Source organism: Pinus tabuliformis, chromosome 3_2 (genome assembly GCF_031772625.1).
Source record: "Pinus tabuliformis cultivar Carrire ecotype Pingquan chromosome 3_2, CPIR1, whole genome shotgun sequence".
Taxonomy (NCBI): domain Eukaryota; kingdom Viridiplantae; phylum Streptophyta; class Pinopsida; order Pinales; family Pinaceae; genus Pinus; species Pinus tabuliformis.
The window spans coordinates 643043581-643066566 of NC_142302.1; the positions used below are offsets into that span (position 1 = coordinate 643043581).

General features: G+C 40.2%; 1 protein-coding gene across 1 annotated transcript in view; it reads right to left on the bottom strand.

Moving 5' to 3' along the window:
• Positions 1-3609: 3609 nt before the first annotated feature.
• Positions 3610-22986, bottom strand: part of LOC149182250 (SNF2 domain-containing protein CLASSY 1-like) — a 43932-nt gene continuing 24555 nt past the window's right edge. Inside the window, exons 3-4 of the mRNA XM_089414503.1 lie at positions 3915-4026; positions 3610-3643 (exon numbers count right to left, since the gene is read on the bottom strand). Coding sequence (XP_089270629.1) covers positions 3610-3643; positions 3915-4026 — 146 coding nt within the window. The remainder of the gene's footprint in view (positions 3644-3914; positions 4027-22986) is intronic.

Below are 22986 nucleotides of genomic sequence, written 5' to 3' on the forward strand. Positions count from 1 at the left end.
TTAGGGATTTACGAAAAAGACACCAATTCTCTTTCAGATTTTGATTTTTCGCTTGTACAAATAGCAAATCTTTTGGAAAATTGATCTTTATTATTGAAAGATACAGTTAAAGACTCTAGCCTAGAAATGATACTAGTTTCAACTTCGTAAAATTTGATGAAAACGACCTTTAGTGAGAAATTGTTTTATATCAGTGCAATGAAAGGTATCAATAACAAAACAAAGATTCTCTGTAGAACATCTCTTTCCAAAAAACTCTACTATTGTCGTCCAGAGCTATCTTAAGGAAACAAGGACTTCCTCCCTACCTAGGAAATTACAACTTTCAGAGAAACAATCCAAGGATACACTTTATCTTAAAGAGTGAGAGGTCTCATCACGAGCCATCTTATCATAATCACAGATATTATAACTTGCTGACTTTGCCAATACTGCATACCACAACAGGGCAATGACTCAAGATTGTTGCAATCAAAAGGCAAGGGGTCTCATCATGAGACAGCTTGTTCAGCAAAGTTATAAATTAGGTGAATGACTGTGTCATAAATTGGCTATCAAACCAAGACATTGTTCTTTAAGAGTAAAAAGAAAATGAAAGCAATAAGTGTAGATATGGATTCCTCTTTGAAAATTGTATTTTTCTCTAAGTAGGATACAGGATCATTGCTGGGTAACAGGTAACCCTGTCGAGGCTATGAACGCCTGCTGGCAGCAGAGGCTCTAATTATGACAAATGAGCATATTTAAAACTGATTTACAGAGAAGGCTTTGTTTTATCTTTATAAAACCAAGTAATGACTAATGTAGATACAAGGACTAGCTGGAGGGAGCAAATAATCAAAGTTGAAAATAGAAGAAACAAAATATCATGGACAGGTTAAAGCATAATGTACTTTATCTTTCTATAATAAAGTTTAACTTTTTGGAAAATTTTCTGTTTTTGGAAGTTTAGAAAATTCAAAAGAAAGACAGAGATAACTGGTTCTTCCAAGTGAATTGCCAATTGTTGTGGCCACCAACAACCCCCCTTTTTATTTAGTGTTATTACTAATACTAAATAAGTGGGGACCCTTAGTCAAAAAATTTAAAAAAATGAATTAGTGCTTGTGTTTCCTTTTTAATAAAACTTACCATCATAAACTTAAGAAAATACCCTTGCAAAATCTAAAAAGCTTAAGTTTCATGATGAGGAAAGAAAAAATCACTCCTTAAAGAATATCGCATCTCAGAAAGGATAATAGGACACCTTCTTACAAGACAAACTCTAAAATTGCGAGATCATGATGCGAGATTACATAGTAAAAAAAAAAACCATAAATCGCATCGCATACCTTAAAAACGCACTTACGCTGTAAAACCGCAGAAAACGCCGATATGCGATGGCACCTATCGCAAAATTGCAAAATCGCACCTCGCAAGAAATACATTAACACAAAATGAGCACGTATTGCGACCATGCAATATTGCGACCATGCGATATTGCGATAGAGCGGCAAAGCAATCTTATGATAGAATAACATGCGATATTGCGATGCAGCGATCTGCGATATTGCAAAGCAAATCGCAAAATCGCTCCATCACAGATTTTTCTGGCTCATTATTCAAGAAAAACTTTTTCCATAAAACGAGACCTGGTTATGCGCTTTAATGCTAATTAATGAGTTAGTTGCCAGTTGTTAATGAAATATGATTTTGTGTTTATCGAAGAGCCAGTTCACGTAAGGTGGTATACTTTTGCATGTCTTCGGCATTTAAAGCTTTCCCGTCACTGTTCCTTATCATTACTCTCACCTCACTTGTAAACTGCAGGAACGAAGAACAAAGGACTATACAAAGTAGTATACAGGAAACTATGGGGAAGAAAGGCAAGGCTCCGATGTCTGAAGATAAAGAAATGGCGCCCTTGTACACAGACACCACATGCAACAGAGACGCGGGTATTACCACTTGGGAAGGCATGTATAATCTACTTGAGGAAGAAAGTCCCAAGGTAATAGAGTTTACGACTACTGCAGGTTCATCAAGTTCTTCTGAAGCATCAGTGGCAGATTTAGCTTGTTCCTTCTTGCACCGGATAGCGGCGAGACCCAAAATTATCCCCTACACGGACATGATCAAATGGGTACTGGACAGCACTGATATTAAAAATAGACAGTTTAAGACACAGGGTCAAGGACTTATCGGCTCATTCGCTCAACAAGATTTGAAACTTATGTATCATTTGCCAGAGCCACAGGCAACTTACAACAAACAGTTCATAGAGAAGTTTGTCAAAGAAAATGAAGACTTGGCATAATGCACTAAAGATTGGTCAAGGAGAGATGAACCGCTGAAAAAAGATAAACATGGTATGTATAGTACTGGTTCCCTCACTTCCCCATATTGCTTTGCTGCTGCTATGATCTGTAGGCTTTACGGGAAACCAGATATTAACAAATTGTCATCTGAATGGCTACCATTGTTGGATGCCACCGTTAATTCTACTATTATGGATTGGTCTAGAATACTGTCAGACAACTTAGCTACTACCATTGTAAATTACCGGTCTAAAAGAACTGTTTCCCAGAGAATTTACCCCCCATTTTACCTATCGGCATATGTAATGGATGCAATTTTCTACGTTTCAAATTTTCCTGTAATGGGATGGAAATGGACGACTCAAGACCCTTTACCCATTCATGTTTATCACAAAGAATTGTGGGATTCTAAATTCCCTCCATTTTTCTACAAAATTTGTCATGGAGTTATGTTACCCCTGTACAAAATGTTGTACGACAAAGATGCTCCAAGATGTTCTCCTGAAGCAGAGGCAGATACACTCACAGTCGCGAAATGGTTTGGAGAGGAATCGTTTACATATGTCAGGGTATTTGGAAGTGCCGCTTCCCCTCACGTCTTACCTTTGTATGTTCCCGACAAACTCATGGCACGGGAAATTGCTTATCAAACCTGCGGAGAGGGAGGTTTGACTAAAGATTTGAAAGATAAAAAGAAGGCTATTTGGCCACAATTTCCTGTAGCCTATGGAGCCTTCTCACTATTTGATGTAGGCCATGCATTCAAGGAAGTCAACAACATAACGTGTCTACAATTATTCAAATTTACAGGAAGACCGTTTGACCCTCATGATGTTGCTAAGAATTTCACTACTGCAATAAAAATAAAAGTGTTCTCTAGAGAAGAGGATCTTTTTGATGATGTGTTCTAGCAGAAAGCACGCTTGAAGAAATTCTGCATACGACTCAAACGCGTTTCTCTCCAGCAGAGTTTCAGAAATTCAAAACATACAGGGAAAGAAGGTTAGCTAATATTCCTTTGGAAAAACTATGCTTAGAACCCGCAAGGGAACCGACTCCGAGTATTAGCCTCATTGAAAGTTCTGGTACAGATAGATCTAAATCCAAGTCCAGGAAAGAAACATCAGAGCATTCTAAGAAATCCGAAAGTGACCATGGTAAAAGTGAAGGGTCAGTAAGGGATACTGCCCAATCAAAAGAGCCTATATAGCAACAGGTGTTAACTTCTCCACAGGTAGATCCTCCCCCTCTCATCGGTCGGCCACCATCAGATAGAACAAAGCTAGACAAGGAATGGGAGACCTTCAATGATTTAATCAATCTTGAAGGGCAAAGCACAAAGACACCTGTAAGTAATGAACAGGGAACAGAAAATATGGTCACAGGAACAATTGACAATGTCTCGGGTTTGGAACACATTCCTATTACCCCATCCTCTGAACTTGTACTCAAGATAGAGGAGATTCCCCCTCTTGATGTATTTTACAGTCCACAACATAAAACAGTAGTAAGAAGACAAAGGAAGAAGAGGAAATTGGAAAACGTGATCTCTCATGACGCAGAGCAATTGGATGTCCTATGGAAAGATCCTACTACCGATCCAACTGAAAATCTCACCAAACTATCTCAAATCGCAGGAGCTTATGCCTCTGTAACTGTTGATAAAGCATCTGAAGTACAGCAACTGCTAAAGGAAAAGGAAGACCTGATACAAGTCTCGCAGCAACAGCTGCAACAAGCCAATGCTAACAACGAAGCACAGAAACAGCTTGAAAGACTACAGTAGGAATTCCAGCGGATGCAGATAGGCTACCAGAACAGTTTAGTTGAGAAAGAAAAGCAGTTACAGGATATGCAGGAGATGCACAAGGATGATCCCAAGCTTACAGAATTCATCGCAGAATCCATTTCCTTGAATGATCAATTACTACAGCAACAGGAGGTATTGAGCCAAAGAATATCAGAGTGGAACTCGTATTGCGAAGTAAGTGATACAATCACTAAACAAGTCGTAAATTTATGACATGATTATGATTTAATTGATAGACGAGTTACTGAATATTTGGTTTGGCAAGAAACAGAAGAGGGAAAAAGAGTAGGCGCACCAATAATAAATGACAATCACAAAGAAATGCTATTTAACAAATGGGATACACAGATCAGGGAAGCTGAGCAAGCAGCAGAAGAATCAGCTACAGCAGCAAACAGCCTTATTGATTGCATAAATGAAAATTTGCATAGAGCAAATCTAATCTCAGAAACCACTCCAGGGTATCTACCAAAGGTACAGCAGCTGCAAGCAGACTGGAGACAAAAGGCTCAAGAAAAGGCAGAAGCAATTAGAAGATTAACTAAGTTGAATTGGGATTCTTACTGGGCTTATTTAGTAAAACCACACAGCGAGTGTATGACTCTCAAAAGCATCATCAATTATGCCGAAAAGATGGCACCAGCTCTAGCAGATTCCGTTTTCACAGGGCAATTAAAGGCTGAAGTCGGCCAACCGACTCTTCTAAAGCAAATGCTGAATGCTTGCGATTTTAAGGAGCAGATTCAGAAATAGTTAGATGTTAGTTTTAGATTTAATTTTAGAAATAGTTTTGCTTTATTTTTTCCTAGAGAAAGGACGGTCATTTAAACCATATCCTACATTTTTGTAAATAAGTTATAATTAGTTGTAGTTAGTAGTATTTAAACCCTTCTCATGCATTTAGAGAAGGGTCCAGAAATTTATCAAAAACTTGTCCTCAGAACATGCACTTTTGCACCCTCCGAGGAGGTTTTGATGAATGAATGGAACAGGATTTATTGATTTTTGCATTTAATATCTGCTACTGATGTTGCACTTCTGTACTCTTAGTGGATGTTGGATTAAGAAGAGATAAATCGTTATCGCTTGAAGCTCATGAGTAGAACTAGTTATAAATGGTACTTCTATCTCTTAACTGTTTCTATCTTTTGTGTTAAAGTGATATTCAAGTTCAGTTGTTTATATATTAATGCGTGAATGCCTGAGTTATCATTTGGCACTTTTGTACGGTGATAGCTATTTATTTATGCTTAATGTATGAGTAGCTTATTATGCGATATGTTTTTCACAACTGTTTCGTCTAACTTTTTATACGAAGTGGTTCATCTTTATTGAATTCTTTTCTCATAACAGTTGAATGATCTTTATTACCGATTGTTATTTGAAATCATTTTAGATCGCATAACAGAAAGTTAGCATCCCGGTTAGTATAGATTTAGATATTTCTGCTTTTTAGAATATAATTGCATGTCATTAGATTAGAATTAGAATTAGAGCATCTTAATTAGGAACTGTTAGACCAGAAATATCAATCAAATCTCACACACACACCTAAATTGGGAAACTGGTCCCACATCCCTAGTCGGACCCGCTATACCAAACGGAAAAGGAGCTGCCAACCAAGGTCCGGACCGGGCAGGTATCCCCTTTGTTGTAGACCCAATTTTCGGGGCTTCAACATATTTGGCGCTAGAAGGAGGGCCTCCAACTATGAATGGCAAGCAAGTCTAAATCTAAATACCATTCTGAGAGTACATTGCCCTCACCATCTCCCCCGACTTCTCCATTGCATTTAGAATCTTTAAATCCACAGCCAGAAGTCGTAGGATCAACAGCCGCTGCTACAAACCCTGACATTTCAGAACAATCTACTATTGAACCTCCTGAAGTTGAATCTCTGATTCACAAACTTCAGCGATTTTCTACATCTCCTCAAAAATCTGATAAATCTCAAGGCAGCATGACTTCGCAATATAACCCTGCTCATCCTTTGACCAGATTAAAAAGTGAAAAGTTTGGTGTTTAGCCAACTGAGTTACCTCTACCCACAAGGAAGAGAGCAAGGAAATCACCTAAAGGGTCCGACAGCGAGACTCTTTCACCATCATCATCCATCTCAATTTCTTCACTGCGAAGTCAACCATCCACTCCACCACTTCAGACCATTGTCCACCAGCCAACTCGTACTCCTACATCTCCTTCTCAATCATCCGGAGTCATATTACCCTCATTTTCTCAACCTCAGGGATCATCTTCTGCACTTCCTTCCGTTAGTGGATCAGCGTTGGCTCAATCTCCATGGAATAACCCAAGGGCAGTCTTAATGCCTGCGCCTTTGAGTCAGTTACCAGCCCATCCTGAAAAATGGCTGCCTAAGTTTAATCCTGAAGAAGGCATGCTAGCGGAAGAGCATATTTATAACTTTATGCTATCCATAAATATTAATGGAGTTACTACCGAAGACTCTGTCGTTCGACTTTTTCCTTATGCTCTTCAGGGAACAGCCGGATCATGGTATTTTTCATTACCATCTGGATCTATCACTGGTTGGGATATCTTCCAGGAACAATTCCTCATTAAGTTCGGTGATGATAGGTCTACGGCGACGTTGATCAGTGACCTGTCTAACCTTAGGGCCCAGTCAAAAGAACCTATCAAAGATTTCAATTCACGTTTCAATAAATTGTTAAACAAAATTCCTACTGCTTCCAAGCCCAGCGAAGAAGTGCGAAGTGAATGGTACATCGCTGCTTTACCATCAAACATAGAAATCTTCGTGGACAGGGCTAACAAGACAACTTTAGCCAAAAATATGAAAGAAGCAATAGCTGTAGAGAAGCATATTATCGCCCTTGAAAAGAAAACCGCGATGGAAGAACGGAAATCCAATAAGGTAACTTTCAAAGAAATCCCAAGAAAAAACAATCGAAAGATCCTTTCGATTTAGAAGGATTGCAAAAAGTTTTGAGGACCATGTCTAACGAGATGGTCGACATTAAGAAACAAGTGGCAGAAACTTCTTCAAAAAATCCGTATAGACCTTTTAAAAGAAACCCTTCGACTGATTCAAAGCCCCCCAATGCTATTACGAGTGCTGAATCCGAGGAAGAAGAAGAGGAAATCGCTACTGAAGAGCAAACCAATGAAGAAGAAGTTGTAGAGTTACAAGGAATGTGGGATTTCATCCTCCCACAAGAAGAGTATCAAGAAGCATCCCCGGTTAGTACACGAAGTAGAAATCAGCTTGATCCTCCTCAAACTACCCCTAAGCCAAAGAACGCAAGCTCAGCGACGAAGGATAAAGTCGTAGCCAAGAAAACGACACCTAAAGCAACTCAAACCAGCTCAGTCCAAACAGATTCATCTACTCCATTTAAAACGCTGATCGTTTCGGATGAAATGGAGTACAATATTATAGAAGACATGAAAAAGACTAGGGCCAACATCACTCTTTACGAATTGAGCAAGTTAAAACACCAGCAAAAGATACTTTTGAAAGAATTACATGATGTGCTAGTTGCACCTTTGCCTGCTGCTGTAATTTCTCAAGCTTCCCACGATATGGGAAGACCTCCGACTAATGTGATTAACAAGATTGATCCAAACGACATCGCATTAATCGGAGGAAGATCGAGATCTCATACTCCCCCCTTTCTTCTTACTTATGAAATTTTTAATAAAAATGTGCATAATTGCTTAGTGGATTCAGGAGCTTCATCGAATATGTTACCAAAATCAATATGTACAAAATTGAATGTTCAACCGCAAAAATCTACTGTGCGCATAGTCCAGCTAGATCGATCACAAGTCGAAGTGATTGGAGAATTGAATCAGGTTACCATAAGGTTGTCATCCAACCCAAAGGTATGTCAAGTTATCGACATTTTAGTTGCTGATATTCCAGAATTTTATGGCTTAATTCTTAGCAGAGATTGGTCAGAAAAACTTCATGGATACTTCGCAACTGACTAGTCGCACATGTGGCTCCCTTACAATGGTAAACCAAATCAAATAAAAGTTGAATGAGAAAGACATTAGAAATACATAGTAACAGAGCTGGAGGGGGAGAATGAACCAGTAGCATATAAAAATAGTATTATTGGCAATTACTCAGTAGATTCTTTCCTAGGGAATTTTAATGCTCATACGTCACCTTATTTAGAACATTCTGTTTTATCCCAAGTCGAAATTTTTTCTCAAACAGATAGTTCTAAATGTATTAATTTTTTAGATAGTCCTGTAAATAAATCTTTATTTTGGAAATTATTTTTTGATGGTTCTAAATCTAACGAAGGAGCAAGAGCAAGATGCATGCTAGTTAGTCTAGAAGGAGATAAAACTATGTTAACTTGAAGACTCGAATTTGATTGCACCAACAATACCGTAGAATATGAGGCTTTAGTCCAAGGGTTGTACAAAGCAATCGGATTAGACGTCAAATACCTTCAAGTTTTCGGAGATTCTGAAATTGTAATCAGACAGGTACTTAATACTATACATTGTTTATCAGGTCATTTAAAACATTATCAATCTTTAGTTCAAGATCTAACTGAACACTTTATAGCATTTAATATTTCATCAATTCCTAGACTCCAGAATGCAAGTGCAGACCTTTTAGCTAACGTAGCTTCCAAACTTATCCCTTCAAAAGATTTTAGCCCTGATAGATTCTCAATAGAATTAATATTTAGACCTTCTATTCCTGACAACATTACAAATTGGAGAATTTTCAACGACGATCCTGACATCGTGAGTTTTCTCACATCTGAAGGATCCTACACCAATCAAATAATTGACGAAGACCAACATGACCGACAATTGCAACAAGATAGCACTAACAATGCTATACCTAAGTCGGTAGTCAAATTAGAAGACCTTTATGATTTGAAAGATCGGTTTAAAAGATCTACCAATTCGAAACTCCAAAGTTCAACTTTGAACTACGAATTAGTAAATCTAGGAACTGATGCCGAACCCCAGAACATCAATCTAGGCCTTGGCCTAGCTCCTGAAGAAAAATTAGCATATATTCGTCTTTTGAGACAATACAAAAATGTTTTTGCTTGGAACTATGATGAACTTAAAATGTATGACACTTCCATCATCCAACATACTATTCCAATGATAGCCGATGAAAAACCAGTCCAACAGAAGTTGAGAAAAATCCATCCCAATCTAGAAAACCAGATCAAATCTAAACTCAACAAGCTATTGAAAGCCAAAATAATCTTTCCTGTTCGACATTCCAAATGGGTCTCCAATATGGTTCCCGTTAGAAAGAAAAACAGATATATTAGAATCTGTATTGACTTTCGAAACCTTAATAAAGCCTGCCAAAAGGATAATTTTCCTTTGCCTCCTATGGAACAAATATTGCAGGCAGTCGTTGGGTCAGAATTAATGTCCTTTTTGGATGGATTCTCAGGATACAATCAAGTGTTGGTACATCCTGATGATCAATTAAAAACCACATTCAGAACCAAATGGGGCACCTACGCATATCAAAAAATTCCTTTTGGCCTGATTAATGCTGGTGCCACATTTCAGAGAGCCATGGACATCGCATTCAAAGGTTTAGTTAATAAATCTGTGGTAATGTATTTGGATGATATAACTGTCTACTCCAAGAAACGAAGCAACCATCTCAAAGATTTAAAACAAATCTTCCAACGTTGTTTAAGGTATGGAATTTCACTTAACCCAAAAAAGTCCTTTTTCGCATTAAGTGAAGGAAAACTTTTAGGATTCATAGTATCAAAATCTAGAATTCACATTGATCCTGACAGAATCAAAGAGATTTCTTAAATATCCCTACCTCACAACAAAAAAGCCATGCAATATTTCCTTGGTAAGATCAACTTTGTAAAGAGATTCGTTCCAGATTTTTTCAAGGATTTGGTGGTGTCCAAAGGGGGCTCACATTTGGTCATTTTTCCCTTTCTTCCTTCACCCTATTCACCTCTAAACCTTTCCCATTCCTTGAATAAACCTTCTACAAACCCGACAAAATTCCCTTGACCTCAACCCCAAGCGCAAAACCCCAAAGCACCCATAAAACCCTACCATATGCCTTCGCGTGTTTGTAACTTGTCACGCTGCATCCCTACCGTTGATCACCCCCACCGATCCAATGGCTCCTGTCACACCCAATAAAGGCAACCCGCTCTACCACTCTCCATCGTCAGATGCATCTCCGCCTGATCTAATGGTCTTCGCATTCATCGCGCTGGCAACTTGATCGAGCGATAGCGCGCGATGAGAGCGGTTTTTCTCTCTCATCCGCTGCTACGTGTCGATCATTGAGTGGAATCGCTTGGCCCCGGGCATTTACCACTTAGCGCCCGAAAGCGGTGCGATGAAAACCGTTACCGCCCAACCAAACCACCCTCGCCCATTAAATTCCCGTGCAACTCTGTCACCCGATGACCGTTCGATCTGTCCGCTGAAGTTCCAACGGCCCTAATGCACCCCGCTCACATCTCGGCGATATCCTCTGCCGAGCCATCTCCATCGTTCATTTCCTCGATCCGACGGTCATTCTTCTCGCTCACCCAAATCATCCACCTACCCATGCATTCCACGTCCTTTGACCATTCTGTTGCCCAAAGAAGGAGATGACTAGCTCTGCCAGCATTAGTCACAATCAGACCCCCAACAACCATATTTAACAGAAAGCATGGCCAAAGGAGAAAAGGACATAGCACGACTCTGTAACTGAATTTATCAGTCATGGACTCCACCGGTACAAGCACTCCAACCGCCTAAAGGACAGCACAGCACCTGAATAAAACATATTCACCCACTAAATCAAGCAACCTCGTCCAAAGACTCCATTAGGCAGTTAAATGCAGTTGGTGGTCAATTATGACCCCTCCATACCTAAACAGCCAAGTGCCATTGTAATGAAAACTTATAAATATCCAGGAGCAAGATGTAATCAAGGTTGGCATTTGATGTAAGGTTCAACTTCTGGAGACTGTAGACATTTTGTCACTTGCAGCGTCTCATCTTCATTTTCAGCAAATACAAGCTTCTTTTGTTGTTAACTGCTCACTGTCCATTTTCTTCTATTCTAAGCTTGTACCTGATATGTTGTGTTCTTGATCTCTTGATGTTTAGCACTAGATAATTGTCATCTTATCTCTATGTTAGAATCTCGAATGCATCACTGAATAGGTTACTCAGGTTTCTTTCTATCTAATGCAGGAGAGTTGTCATCCTATCTTTGCATTAATAGATTAGATTTGCAGGTTTCTGTACTAGTTGCAGCCAGCCATCACATGGTCTTGTGTATCTGCTGGTGTGGTTAGTATTCTCCATATTCACCTTATATCTAAACTATGAGCATTGGTGGTCTAAAGCCTTGTAGTCTGGGGGTGTTCATGCATGTCTGGAGTGAAACAGAGTAGAAGTGATTATCTAACTTGAACCAAACCATCATTCATTCCATTAAACCTTGCAACAATAGTTGAATTTATATGTTACCAGGCATCTCCGAACTACAACCTAGGAGAGTACCTTGGAATCCTAACAGGAAACAAGGTGAAAATTCCTTCCTCATACAATGGGAGGGGTATATATAACCAAGAGTGATGCTTGACCCTTATGACTCTTGGACTACCCTCATGACCTTTCAAATTCTTATGACTTTTCAATTGACATGACTCTTCATATTCTTGTGTGTCCATTGGACTTTCACTTTACATTACATTCGATTTACAACAAATATGGACCATAATAGTGATGTGGCCTTTGACAACTCATGACACAACTTGACATGACACTACTAACATGGACTAGCTGGTTGTGGTGGAAATGTCAAGCTATTGTTGCTGTTGAGTGATGGATGTGTTGTCTTTTCTCCTCTGCATGGCTTGATGTTGCGGGGTCTTTAATGATCTCGGTCTTGAAAAGTGGTTGCATGCATGTATTCCCTCACTTAAATTTTTTTTTATGAGCTTCTTTTGTCCATCCAACTACAAGCAAGCCTCCTAGCATGTTCACTCCTTCATCTCTTTCATCGCCTCGCCATGATCTAACAGTGTACATGTTCTTGCAATTCACTCATGACGGGACAACATCAAATCCAAAACCTCATAGTCTAAGATGATGCATTGTTAACCATGGATTGGGCCCAAGACGAATGACAGGTTGGGAAGAGGTCTCAACAACTGTGAATTGCGCAGTTCCAAGTGACAGGGAGGGAGATTGGTCACTGAGACTGTGCAAACCGCATCTCAAGCTTGACTCAGCAACTCTGGAGCACAGTCTTCATTGTTGGGAAAAATTGCACAGAGGCCACTAGGAGGCAGGATTGCACAGTTGAGATCATCAATGGAAACTGCAAGGTGAGACCCTGGGAGTCAGGTCTGCACAATTTTCTGAGGGAAGACAATACAGGGCAACAAATGGACCAGATAGAATAGTTCTACGCATTTTTTTGGAGCAGTGAGTCCCGACTGAGGGATGACACTGGGGGGACACCTCTGCGCAGTTTTGGGAGGCAAAGAAAGCTCAGGTATTTGCGCATTGTGGGGTTCCAGCAGGCAGAGAGGCGGCTTGATGACTGATCTTGATAAATGCGCAGTTCAGGTCAAGCTTGAGGCAGCTTCTGCACAATTCTGGGAAGGAAGGCAACCTGCTCAACTCTGGGATTACGCAATGCAACTATCCCAAAGGACAGTATTTGTGCATTACATAGTTCCAGGCAGCAGAGCAGCATCACTGAGGGTTGAGACTGCACAGTGCAGCTCAGTCGGGGTCCGATGAAGCGAAGTTGTCCAGTCGGAAGAATTTTTAGGAAAATGGATAAGTGTGAGAGGCAAGTGAACTTGTGAGGAACTTGACATTGTGATCACACAGTGAGCATACTTCGATGACACGACAACGTAGACCATTGGAACAACAAGACAAAACATTACCCTCTCTAAGACTGTCTAGATCCAAAAGCGACAAGTGTGACACATAAGATAGACCTTAGGATGACCGTGACGACACTTGTGCGACAGTGCTTATAACTTTGTGTACGAGTGCGACCGATGCTTACATAGCTAGGACAATTCAAACACACAAAGAAAAACCTTCAAAATCACCAGAATAAGACCGCAAGCATGATAAAGCAATTAATATGCCAAAAGGTAACAATTGGTCAAACAAGCAAAAGGGGTGAAAAGAATTTAAGGGAGCTCACAGAATGAGCTCGAGTGTTTGCAACCATAAAGGAAAAACCAAGGAAGGCTCCAAAATTTGAGTGCAAGCCAAAATTTTGGAGGGTATTGCAACCGCTAGAACAGACGGTGATAACTATGCAAGCAAAGCACAGTCGCAGAAAAGGGTGTGTGCTATTTGCAGTGCATATCTCTAGTGACAAAGGTAAGGAGGATGAGGATGTGGAGGTATTGAGCAGGTACCCAGTTCTACAGCAGTTTCAGGATGTGTTTCCAGCAGAGATTTCAGAGTTTCCACCTCACAGAGAAGTGGACTTTTATATTGAGTTGGTACTAAGGGCAACGCCAACATCAAAGACACCTTACAGGATGAAAACTCTAGAGTTAGTAGAGTTGAAGTTGCAGTTGAAGTAAATGCTTGACAAGGGATACATTAGGCCAAGTGTATCGCCTTGGGGTGCACCGATATTGTTTGTGAAGAAGGATAGTACTCTCAGGTTATGCATTGATTACATGCAGTTGAATAAGGTGACCATCAAGAACATGTATCCGTTTTCGAGGATTGATGACTTGTTCGATCAGTTGAAAGGAGCAACAGTATTCTCAAAGATTGATCTGAGATCCAAATATCATCAGGTACACATTAAAGAACAGGACATCTACAAAACAACTTTCCGGACCAAGTATTGGCATTATGAATTTGTTATAGTTCCATTTGGTTTGACTAATGCTCCAGCTACCTTTATGTGTTTGATGAATAGTGTGTTGCATCCTTATCTGGAAAAGTTTGTTATTGTATTCATTGATGACATCTTGAGATATTCTAAGAATGAGGAAGAGCATGCAGAGCATTTAGTAGCAGTATTGAGATTGTTGAGAGAGCATCAGTTGTATTCTAAGCTCAGTAAATGCAGTTTCTTTCAGACATAGGTGCATTACTTGGGACATGTTATTTCCAAGGAAGGCATAACAGTGGATCTAGAGAAGATAAGGGCTATCATGGAGTGGGCAACTCCTAGAAATATGGAAGAGGTAAGATCATTTATGGGGCTAGCAGGTTATTATAAGAGGTTCATTGGGAACTTCTCCCAAATTGCATATCCTATTATGCCATTGCAGAGGCAAGGTAAGAAATTTGAATGGACAGAGGAATGTGCAACAAGTTTTGAGTAGTTAAAGCAGTTATTGACAAATTCTCCAGTGTTAAAGATTGCATACTCGGACAAAGAGTTTGTGGTATGTACATATGCTTGTAAGAGAGGACTTGGTGGAGTCCTTGTGCAAGAGGGACAAGTAGTGTGGTACGAGTCACAAAAATTGAATGAGCACGAGTAGAACTATCTAACTCATGATCTTGAGTTAGCAGTGATCATTCATGCGTTGAATATGTGGAGGCACTATCTTCTTGGTAGGAGGTTTGTATTGATGAGTGATCACAGTGGGTTGAGGTACATATTTGACCAACCGAATCTAAATACTAGGCAAGTTAGATAGTTGGCCACGATTAGTGAGTTTGACTTTGAGATCAGGTACATCAAGGGTAAAGAGAACAAGGTTGTAGATGCTCTTATCAAGCGGGTACATGTAAATCACATTGCAGCTATTTGTTCTTATGGGACAGATCTACAAGATCATATCTTATAGGTAGGTCAGCGGGATAACAGGGACATGGAACTTAGGCACATGTTACAGCAGAGTGTAGGTACAAGTAAAAGTAGTGGTACAAGTGCACAGGATTTGGACTATCATCTCCAAGCATATGGCTTGATCAGATTTAGGGACATGATATATGTGCTAGATATAAGTGAAGTTTCATGCAAAATTGTATTTAGGACACCCAGGATATCAGAAGACATTGACCGCAGTGAAGAAGTTCTATTATTGGCAAAATATGAAGAAGGGTGTGGCAGAGTTTGTGGCTAGGTGCTTGGATTGTCATTAGGTGAAGGCAGAGTATAAGCACCTAGGCGGATTACTATAGTCGATTCTGATTCCAGAGTGGAAATGGGAGGTCATTTCCATGGATTTAATTACAAGTTTGTCGAGGACATCTAGACAGCATGATTCCATCATGGTTGTAGTGGAAAGGTTGAGAAAGGTAGCACACTTCATTCCAGTGAAGTCCACTTATTTTGTGAATGATGTAGCATAGGTCTTCATCAAAGATGTGGTCAGATTGCATGGTGTTCCAAAGAACATTGTGTTAGACAAGGATGTTAAGTTCACTTCTAGATTCTGGAAAGAGTTGTTTGCATGTTTGGGTATAGAGTTGGCCTTCAACACATCTTATCATCTACAAACAGATTGATAGACAGAGAGGGTCAACCAGATATTGGAGGACATGTTGAGGATGTATGTGATGCACCAACAGAGGATATGGGAGGAGTATCTTCCGTTGGTCGAGTTTGCTTATAATAATGGTTACCAGGAGTCTTTGAGGATGAGTCTATTTGAGGCACTCTATGGGCGGAGTTGCAATACTCCCATCAACTAGAGTGATCCAGTGAACAGGGTGTTGATTGGATTGGATATGTTGGCAGAGATGGAATAAGAAATGCAGGTAATCAAGAAGAATGTGAAGACAACATAGGGCAGACAAAAAATTTATGCAGATCGGAACAAAATGTTTAAGGAGTTTCAGGTTGGGGAATAGGTGTACTTTCACATCAAGCCCAAGAAGAGTTCCTTGAGGATTGGATCATGTAGCCTATCGACTTGCATTGCCTCTGATAGTGAAAATCCATGATGTTATAGTGAAATTCCATGATGTTTTCCATGTGTCATTGCTTAAGAAGTATGTTAAAGATGTTGATCATGTGATTGACTGGTCGATAATGCAGGTGGAGCCAGAAGGAGAATTCCAGCTGAAACTGCATTGTATATTGCAGAGAAATGCGTTCATGCTCCAGAACCGAGCAATCGAGTAGGTTAAAGTGCATTGGAAGCACTTTGGGCCTGATGAAGCTACATGGAAAATGGATGATCAAATGCGGGTTATCTGTCCTTCTCTATTCGCTAGTTGAGTGAATTTTTTTGGTATATGTTTGGTATGATTTTTTGGTATGTGTATGTATATGTATATAGATGTAAATACCACCATGAGTTGTGTTATAAATATCCAATAAGCGGTATGGCTGTCATGTCATTATGGTTATCATGTAATTATGTTTTCATGTTGGTTTGCTTCTCAGCAGGTTGATCATTGTAAATACTACATCGAGCTAAGTTATAAAGCTCCATAGGCAGTTGGTTTTGATTTCAGCAGTCTTGTTGGTTGTAGGTGCATTGAACACTAAGGACCGTGTTCCCCCAAGGGGGAGGGTTCTGTAACAACCCTGGTGAAAATTCCATGTAATAAAATTAATAAAAGAAAAATAATAACCACGATTATGGGACACTTATTCCAAGTTGAATGTTGGGCAAGACATCCTAGTGTGGTTGTTCATTTGGTTTATTATAGCTAAGGAAATTGACAAAGGCAATGGAAAAAGATTTGGAAAGGAAAAATGGCATTAATTGGCATTTTATTTATGAAAATAAAGGAAATTAGGAGAAAAGGAAGGAGAAAGGTCACAGGTTGCATGTGAGGAGGAAAATGAAGGAAAATAATGGAAAAAGAAGAAAATAGAGGCCTCATTAATAAAAAGGCTTATGAGGACCAATTGGTATCTTTTGTCAGCTCACTTTTGGAGCTTTCTCTCTATTTTCTATCTCTCACTCTTGGACACTTAGATTTTTCTTGGAGCACTCAGCATTGGATCAAGAAAAGCAAAGAAGGCAAGAGGAAGAAAAGATTAAGCAAGGAAGAGCAGGATCTAACAACTACATCGGGATTATTTGAAGGTATCCATTTGCATGTGTGATTTCCTTGCTAGATTTAGCATGCATGTGTGTTCTTGGTTCTCTTGTTGTCATGGGCATGGGTTTTTCCAGGTGTGACAATGTTTTTCAGCCTAGCCTTGTCATTTCCGAATAACCATGGTGTGGTGGGTTCTTTTGTATGTGGTTGAGATGGATTATTGGATGGACTTGAAGCTGAGTGGGGTGGTCCCAAGATTATTCACAGGGCCTAGGAATCCCGAGATGGGATACACAATAAATCCTGAATGTGAACACCTCGATTGAGCCTAGGAATCCCTTAACTAGTGAATGTCGGGATACACGGTAAATATCAGTGGTGAGTACCCTTGATTGGGCCTAGGAATCTCGGGTTGGGATACATGGTAAAGCCCAAAGGGTGGAGACCTCGCAGGCCTAGGAATCCCTTGATCGGTAATGGTGGGATACACAGTAACGTCGAGAGGTTGGGATAGACAAATCCCTCACGGTGTAGGTGGAGAGATCCGGTGGCATCCACACTTGTTTTTGGCCTAGTGATCCAGTGAGGATTGTGGTAAATCCTGGTATTGTATGTTTATTGTTTATGGCCTAGTGATCCAATGGGGATTATTGTAAAGCCTATTTCTATTGTTGAGGGCGAGGTGATGTAGCCTCAAGAAGCCCTGGTTGATTTTGGTTATAAGCCCCACATTCATGCTTGGAATATGGCACGAAGGTGATTGGATGAAAGAAATATTTGGTTCAGCCAATCTATGGTCGGGTGGTATGTGGAAGTGTCGAACCTGGTTGGACTAATCATTCATTAATAAGAACTATTTCTCCTTGGTATTTTATGAGAAAATGTACTAGTTCATATGAGGCAATAATGGTTGATGTATCCTTGTTATTTATGTTGGTTATGAGAATGTTTAATGACAGTGATGATGTATGGCTCTCATCATGTTTTGATTTGCAAATGAATGTAAAATGAATATATGACCTAATATATGATAATGTTGATAATCTGATAAGGCATCAATGCTTCTTAGCGATTCTCAGATAAGTATGAGACCCCTATGCTCGGATATGTTGTTATGACCTGTAGAATGCATATTTGTGACATGTTTGACAAAATGCCTGTCATGGTTGATAGGGGTCCAACCAATTCTTTGTTCAAGTATTTGCATTTGTATGATTGTTTTGATGTTACTTTTCGTTCTTGAAAGTTTCATGGAGTTATGGGAAGTGGCCTGAGTTCTGGGCCTAAAAAAGTGGCACAAAATCCGGGGTTGCAGGCTCAAAACTAGTTGAAAAAGACATCAGTCGCTTGCATGCCCATGTTGTGAGAGTGACTGGAGGGCCCTATTCGCATGCATACCCATGTCATGGAAGCGACTGAAGATCTAGGGAAGTTAAGTGTCAAGTTGTCTTAGGGGTTTATCCCCTGGAATGGTTGGTTGGCTCCTATAGGTTCCGTGACAGGTGCGGAAGGTCAGGTTGGTTGTGTTGTGCCGATTCCACTTTCTTAACTATACATGGGAAGTTGAATCATATTGTAGTAGCCTCTCGTCACATGTTTACCCCAGCGGACCGGTTAGCTTGGGTAAATGTGGGAGGAGGGTGTTACAATGAAGTTCTATTTGGTGAAACCCCCCAGGGTTAGTAAATATTTCTAATAAGCTTTGTCTAAAATCAAAGATTGGTTTATTGAAGAGAAATTTTCTTTCAGTAGGGTTTTTGGAAGTGACGTGGGACCTCATGTTCTACCAAGATACATTCCTGACAGATTGGCTATCTGAGAAATTGATAGACAACACTCCATGGCCAAGCCAGAATGTTGCACATAATGCAAAATAAAGTATGGCCTAACTTTCCTATTAAAGTTGGCCAAATGGTTCTTAAGGATAGAGGACATGCTATGGTTGAAGCTAAGCAATTGGAAAAAAATTGGTTGCATTCTGTACCTCATTATAGATATGACCCTAAGCATGTTATCATCAATCATTATAAATCAATTACTTTATCAAAAGTTTTTCAATATCAACAACCTTTATATGATTATGTCTTTATTCATGATGACAATTTTGATCAAATGATTGAAAATGTAAAATTTATGGATGATGAAGAGAACAAAAAGGTTCAAAAGTTCAGGAAAGAAACATATGAGTTTTGTCTTAAACAAATAAGTTTCAATACTTCTATCCCCCTAGAAAAATTAAAATTATTTGAAAATTTAATGCTTCAATTTACTAATGTTCCTGCAGAAACTTCTTCTACTATTTCCCATTATAACTTAATGTTTAAGTATCAAAAGCCCTTGTTTCAGTGGATTTTTCTTCATTATTATCATCTTATGTTTTTTATGGAATAACAGAGAAAGGAACATAAAGCAGTGCCCATGAGAAAACATAAGCATCTTGTTGTAGCAGCTACAACCACCCTCCAAAATTTTGCCTATGCTTCGATTTTGGAGCCTTCCTTCCTATCCACAGGAGCTTATCTTGTACTGTTGTCAAGTACTCGTGATTTGACTGAGACTTATCTTTTTCATTTGTGCTTGTGTTTTCTCATTTTTACACTTAGTTGATCTTTCTAAGTCACAAGCTAACCTCCTAACTTGGTCACACAACAGTTCTGGGCTTGCCTCCAGAAACTACGCAATCCTTGAAGGCAGTCAGCCTTGATGATTGGAATTGCATAGTTCAGATTGGCAGTCAACCTTGAGCTTAGAAATTGCGCAGTCATGGAAGGCATCCCAACACTGATCCCAAAAATTGTACAATCCCTCACTGAGCCGAAAGTTGCCCAGTTCCCCAGAATTGCACAATCTTTCCCGACATCATGCATGGAAGGTTTCCCTAGAAAAGCAAGAAAACTAAAGGGAAAAAATCATCCCTAGGAAGTAGGGATCCATTATTAGTTTCTTGAAGGTGGCACATTGCTATTTTTAGAAGTTTATGCCAAGTGTCGTTTTTCCTTTGATTCTAGGGATGCACGTCAAAAACCCTCATTTTCTCAAATCTAGTTAATAGACGCTTCTAGAGCTCATTTGCACATATGATCTTGGAGCTATAGCATTCCCGAGGAGATCAAGGAACCTTCGGTGCGGTCCTCGTTGCTTTTCCAGGTGAGTTTCGCTTTTGTCGTCTTTTGTCGCTTCTTCTGTCGATTTTTGTTGTTTTGCTTGTGTGAGTGTTGTTTTGCTTATTTCTCTTCATGTTTGCTAGCGTTTCAACTTATTTTAACTTGTAGAAGCATTGTTCTAAGTTTTCGTTTTCCTTTCACAAGTGTCACATCGGTTTTCCTATTTTTGTAATGATGGTTGTCATTGCGACGACTCTCCTCACATACTTGATTTTCCTTCTGTTTGATCAGTTTTTGGACTTGATCCACATTGATTCATTCACACTTAGTCAGTTTTGCACTCAAGATCACATCATCACTCACTTTTGCTCGTTTTTCACACTTCCACCGGGTAGATCAACACTTTCCTTGTCCAGATCTTGTCTTGCCCAGCTCGGCACTGTCCAATCCAAAGGCTCAAGCCACACGCTTGGCCTTCGGAACCACGTAGTGCGCAGTACATGCTGGCCCCAACTGCACACTGCGCAGTTCCAAGGGTCAGTGTATCACCTTGGCCACTGAGACTGCACAATACACAATCTCTACCCAGGCTGGGACTATGCATTGCGAAGTCTCAAGCCTCAGGCTTCATCCTTGGCTACTGGGACTGCACATTGCGTGGTTTCCACAGTCAGCCAGTCTCCCTTGCTGATAAAAATTGTGCAATCCTTCTCTCCAGTTGCCTGGTTTTCTTCTTGATCATGCTTTGAAGGTAGATTTGTTGAAGCTAATGTTTTCTTCCCATGAGTGTCCTTTTGTCCCACAGGTGCCACACTTTTGAAGCACTTTCTCCCAGCAATCATTGTTACCACGACACCAAGGAGAGCTGCTTCAAAAGAGACCACTGAAAGAAGTACTAGGGAGGAAGTTGAGAAAACACCAGTAGATTTGCCTGTATATGTGGACACTTAACTATTTATAGAAAATGAGTCAACACTAACATGGAAACAAGTTAATGAAGCTCTTTCGACAAAGAGCCTTGAGGCAGATCTAGAGGACAACTCTAAAAGAAGCACCAACAAAAAGCAACAATCCCATATAGGATAAGGGAAAGAGAAAGGTTGTTGATAGTCCAGGGGGAGAACAAAGCTGCAAGATGAAAGTGGATCCAATCCTTATGAAAGCAGCTTTAGCAGCAGAAGTGAAGAGGAAGTAGAGGATACAGAGAGCAAAGCAGAGGAAGAGAGAAAAACAGAGCTTCCAAGAAGCTATCTATCTTGCTTACTCTAATGATATATGTATATGTTTTCTTACGCATGCATGTATGGACTCTTTCTGTATAAGTATGTATGAATCTTACTGAGATGTGTTGTTCATTTAACCATCACTTTGGATTATTAGCTTACTTGCTTTCCAGTTTGTGATGCATCTTTGCTCGTGTGTTCCCTTCTTAGCTGCGTGCTTCCACAGGTTTCCAAGGGGTGCACTCACCTCACTTTCCGTGTGTTAGAACCGTTCATGCTCCTTCCTTGACTTGCTGCATATGTCACACCCTTACTACCAACAGGGATATCTTACTTGCCTCTGCGTGCAACCGCGATCAAGGCGATACCGTACGACCCACTACTAGGACTCCTACACCAAACGGTCTGAGGTCTAGTTGGGACTTCTTACCGGGGAGATCCCCTAACATGTTGGCGGGTCCAGCACCATCAACATTTTGGTGCTAGAAGGAGGGCCAGATGACAAGCTGAGTCCTCACAATCTGTTTTGAATCTCTGCATATCTATCATGACTAACTACAGAGTTTCTCTTTCGGAGTGTATGTCTTATGGAAACAACTTCGAAATCTTGGAAGAGCTCTGGGATAACTTGTCACATAAAACATACAATGGTGGAGGCTACGTAGCCTTGGTTAGGCACGCAATCGGCATTGTAGGCTCATGTGAAAGACATGGAATCTTTGAAGAATACATGACCTACGCATTGTTCATCTACACGCTTCGAGGGCACCCAATGCACTGGTGTGCCACACTGCCTGAAAAATCTATTCATTCTCTTTCTCATCTGGTCGCAAAGATAGACCATGCTTTCAATCACTTTAACCGTAAAGCACTCAACAAAGAAATTGTGGAATTACGAAAAGCACCCGATGAATCCATTGAACAGTTTCACACACGCTTTTGTAATCTTGCATACCGATTTCCTAAAGATGAAATTGATTGGGAATTTCTCGAGAGTATCTTCTTCACATATCCAAAAATCCGCAATTCTTGAAATCATCTGAACCCCACTCAGCACACTTTGGTGATGGAGTTGTGCAATCACAGGCAGGCACAGTTGCTGTCACAAGTGACTGTCCGCCTTCACCTCATCAAACAGTTCCACCACCGCAGAGTGATGTAGGAGAACATGCACACACATCTATTGAACTGTCACATCCTCCCACCCCACCTACTCTTGATATCTGCACAGATTTGGCTTGCAAGCCTGTTAGTTGTCACATGGATTCGTTTCCTCAACCTCCGTCCCCGCATTCTAATGATCCTATGGATTGTACTATCTTGTGCTCTTCCGTTCCTGACTCCACACTTGTTGTGAACGAGGATCAAGTTGTCGACGGAGTTGGTGTTATGCATCCAACCTGCACCATCATTCATGATGAGTATGTGCGGGAATCTAAAGAAGAACCCACGGTGAAGGATGGCTCCCTTCTATCCGCGCCTCACCCACTCTATTGTGACATCCCTTGTGATTCTGCCACTATTGATTTCCCCTGTGAAAAATCATTTACAGATGTTTCTACTTCCGATCATTCACAAGACATGTC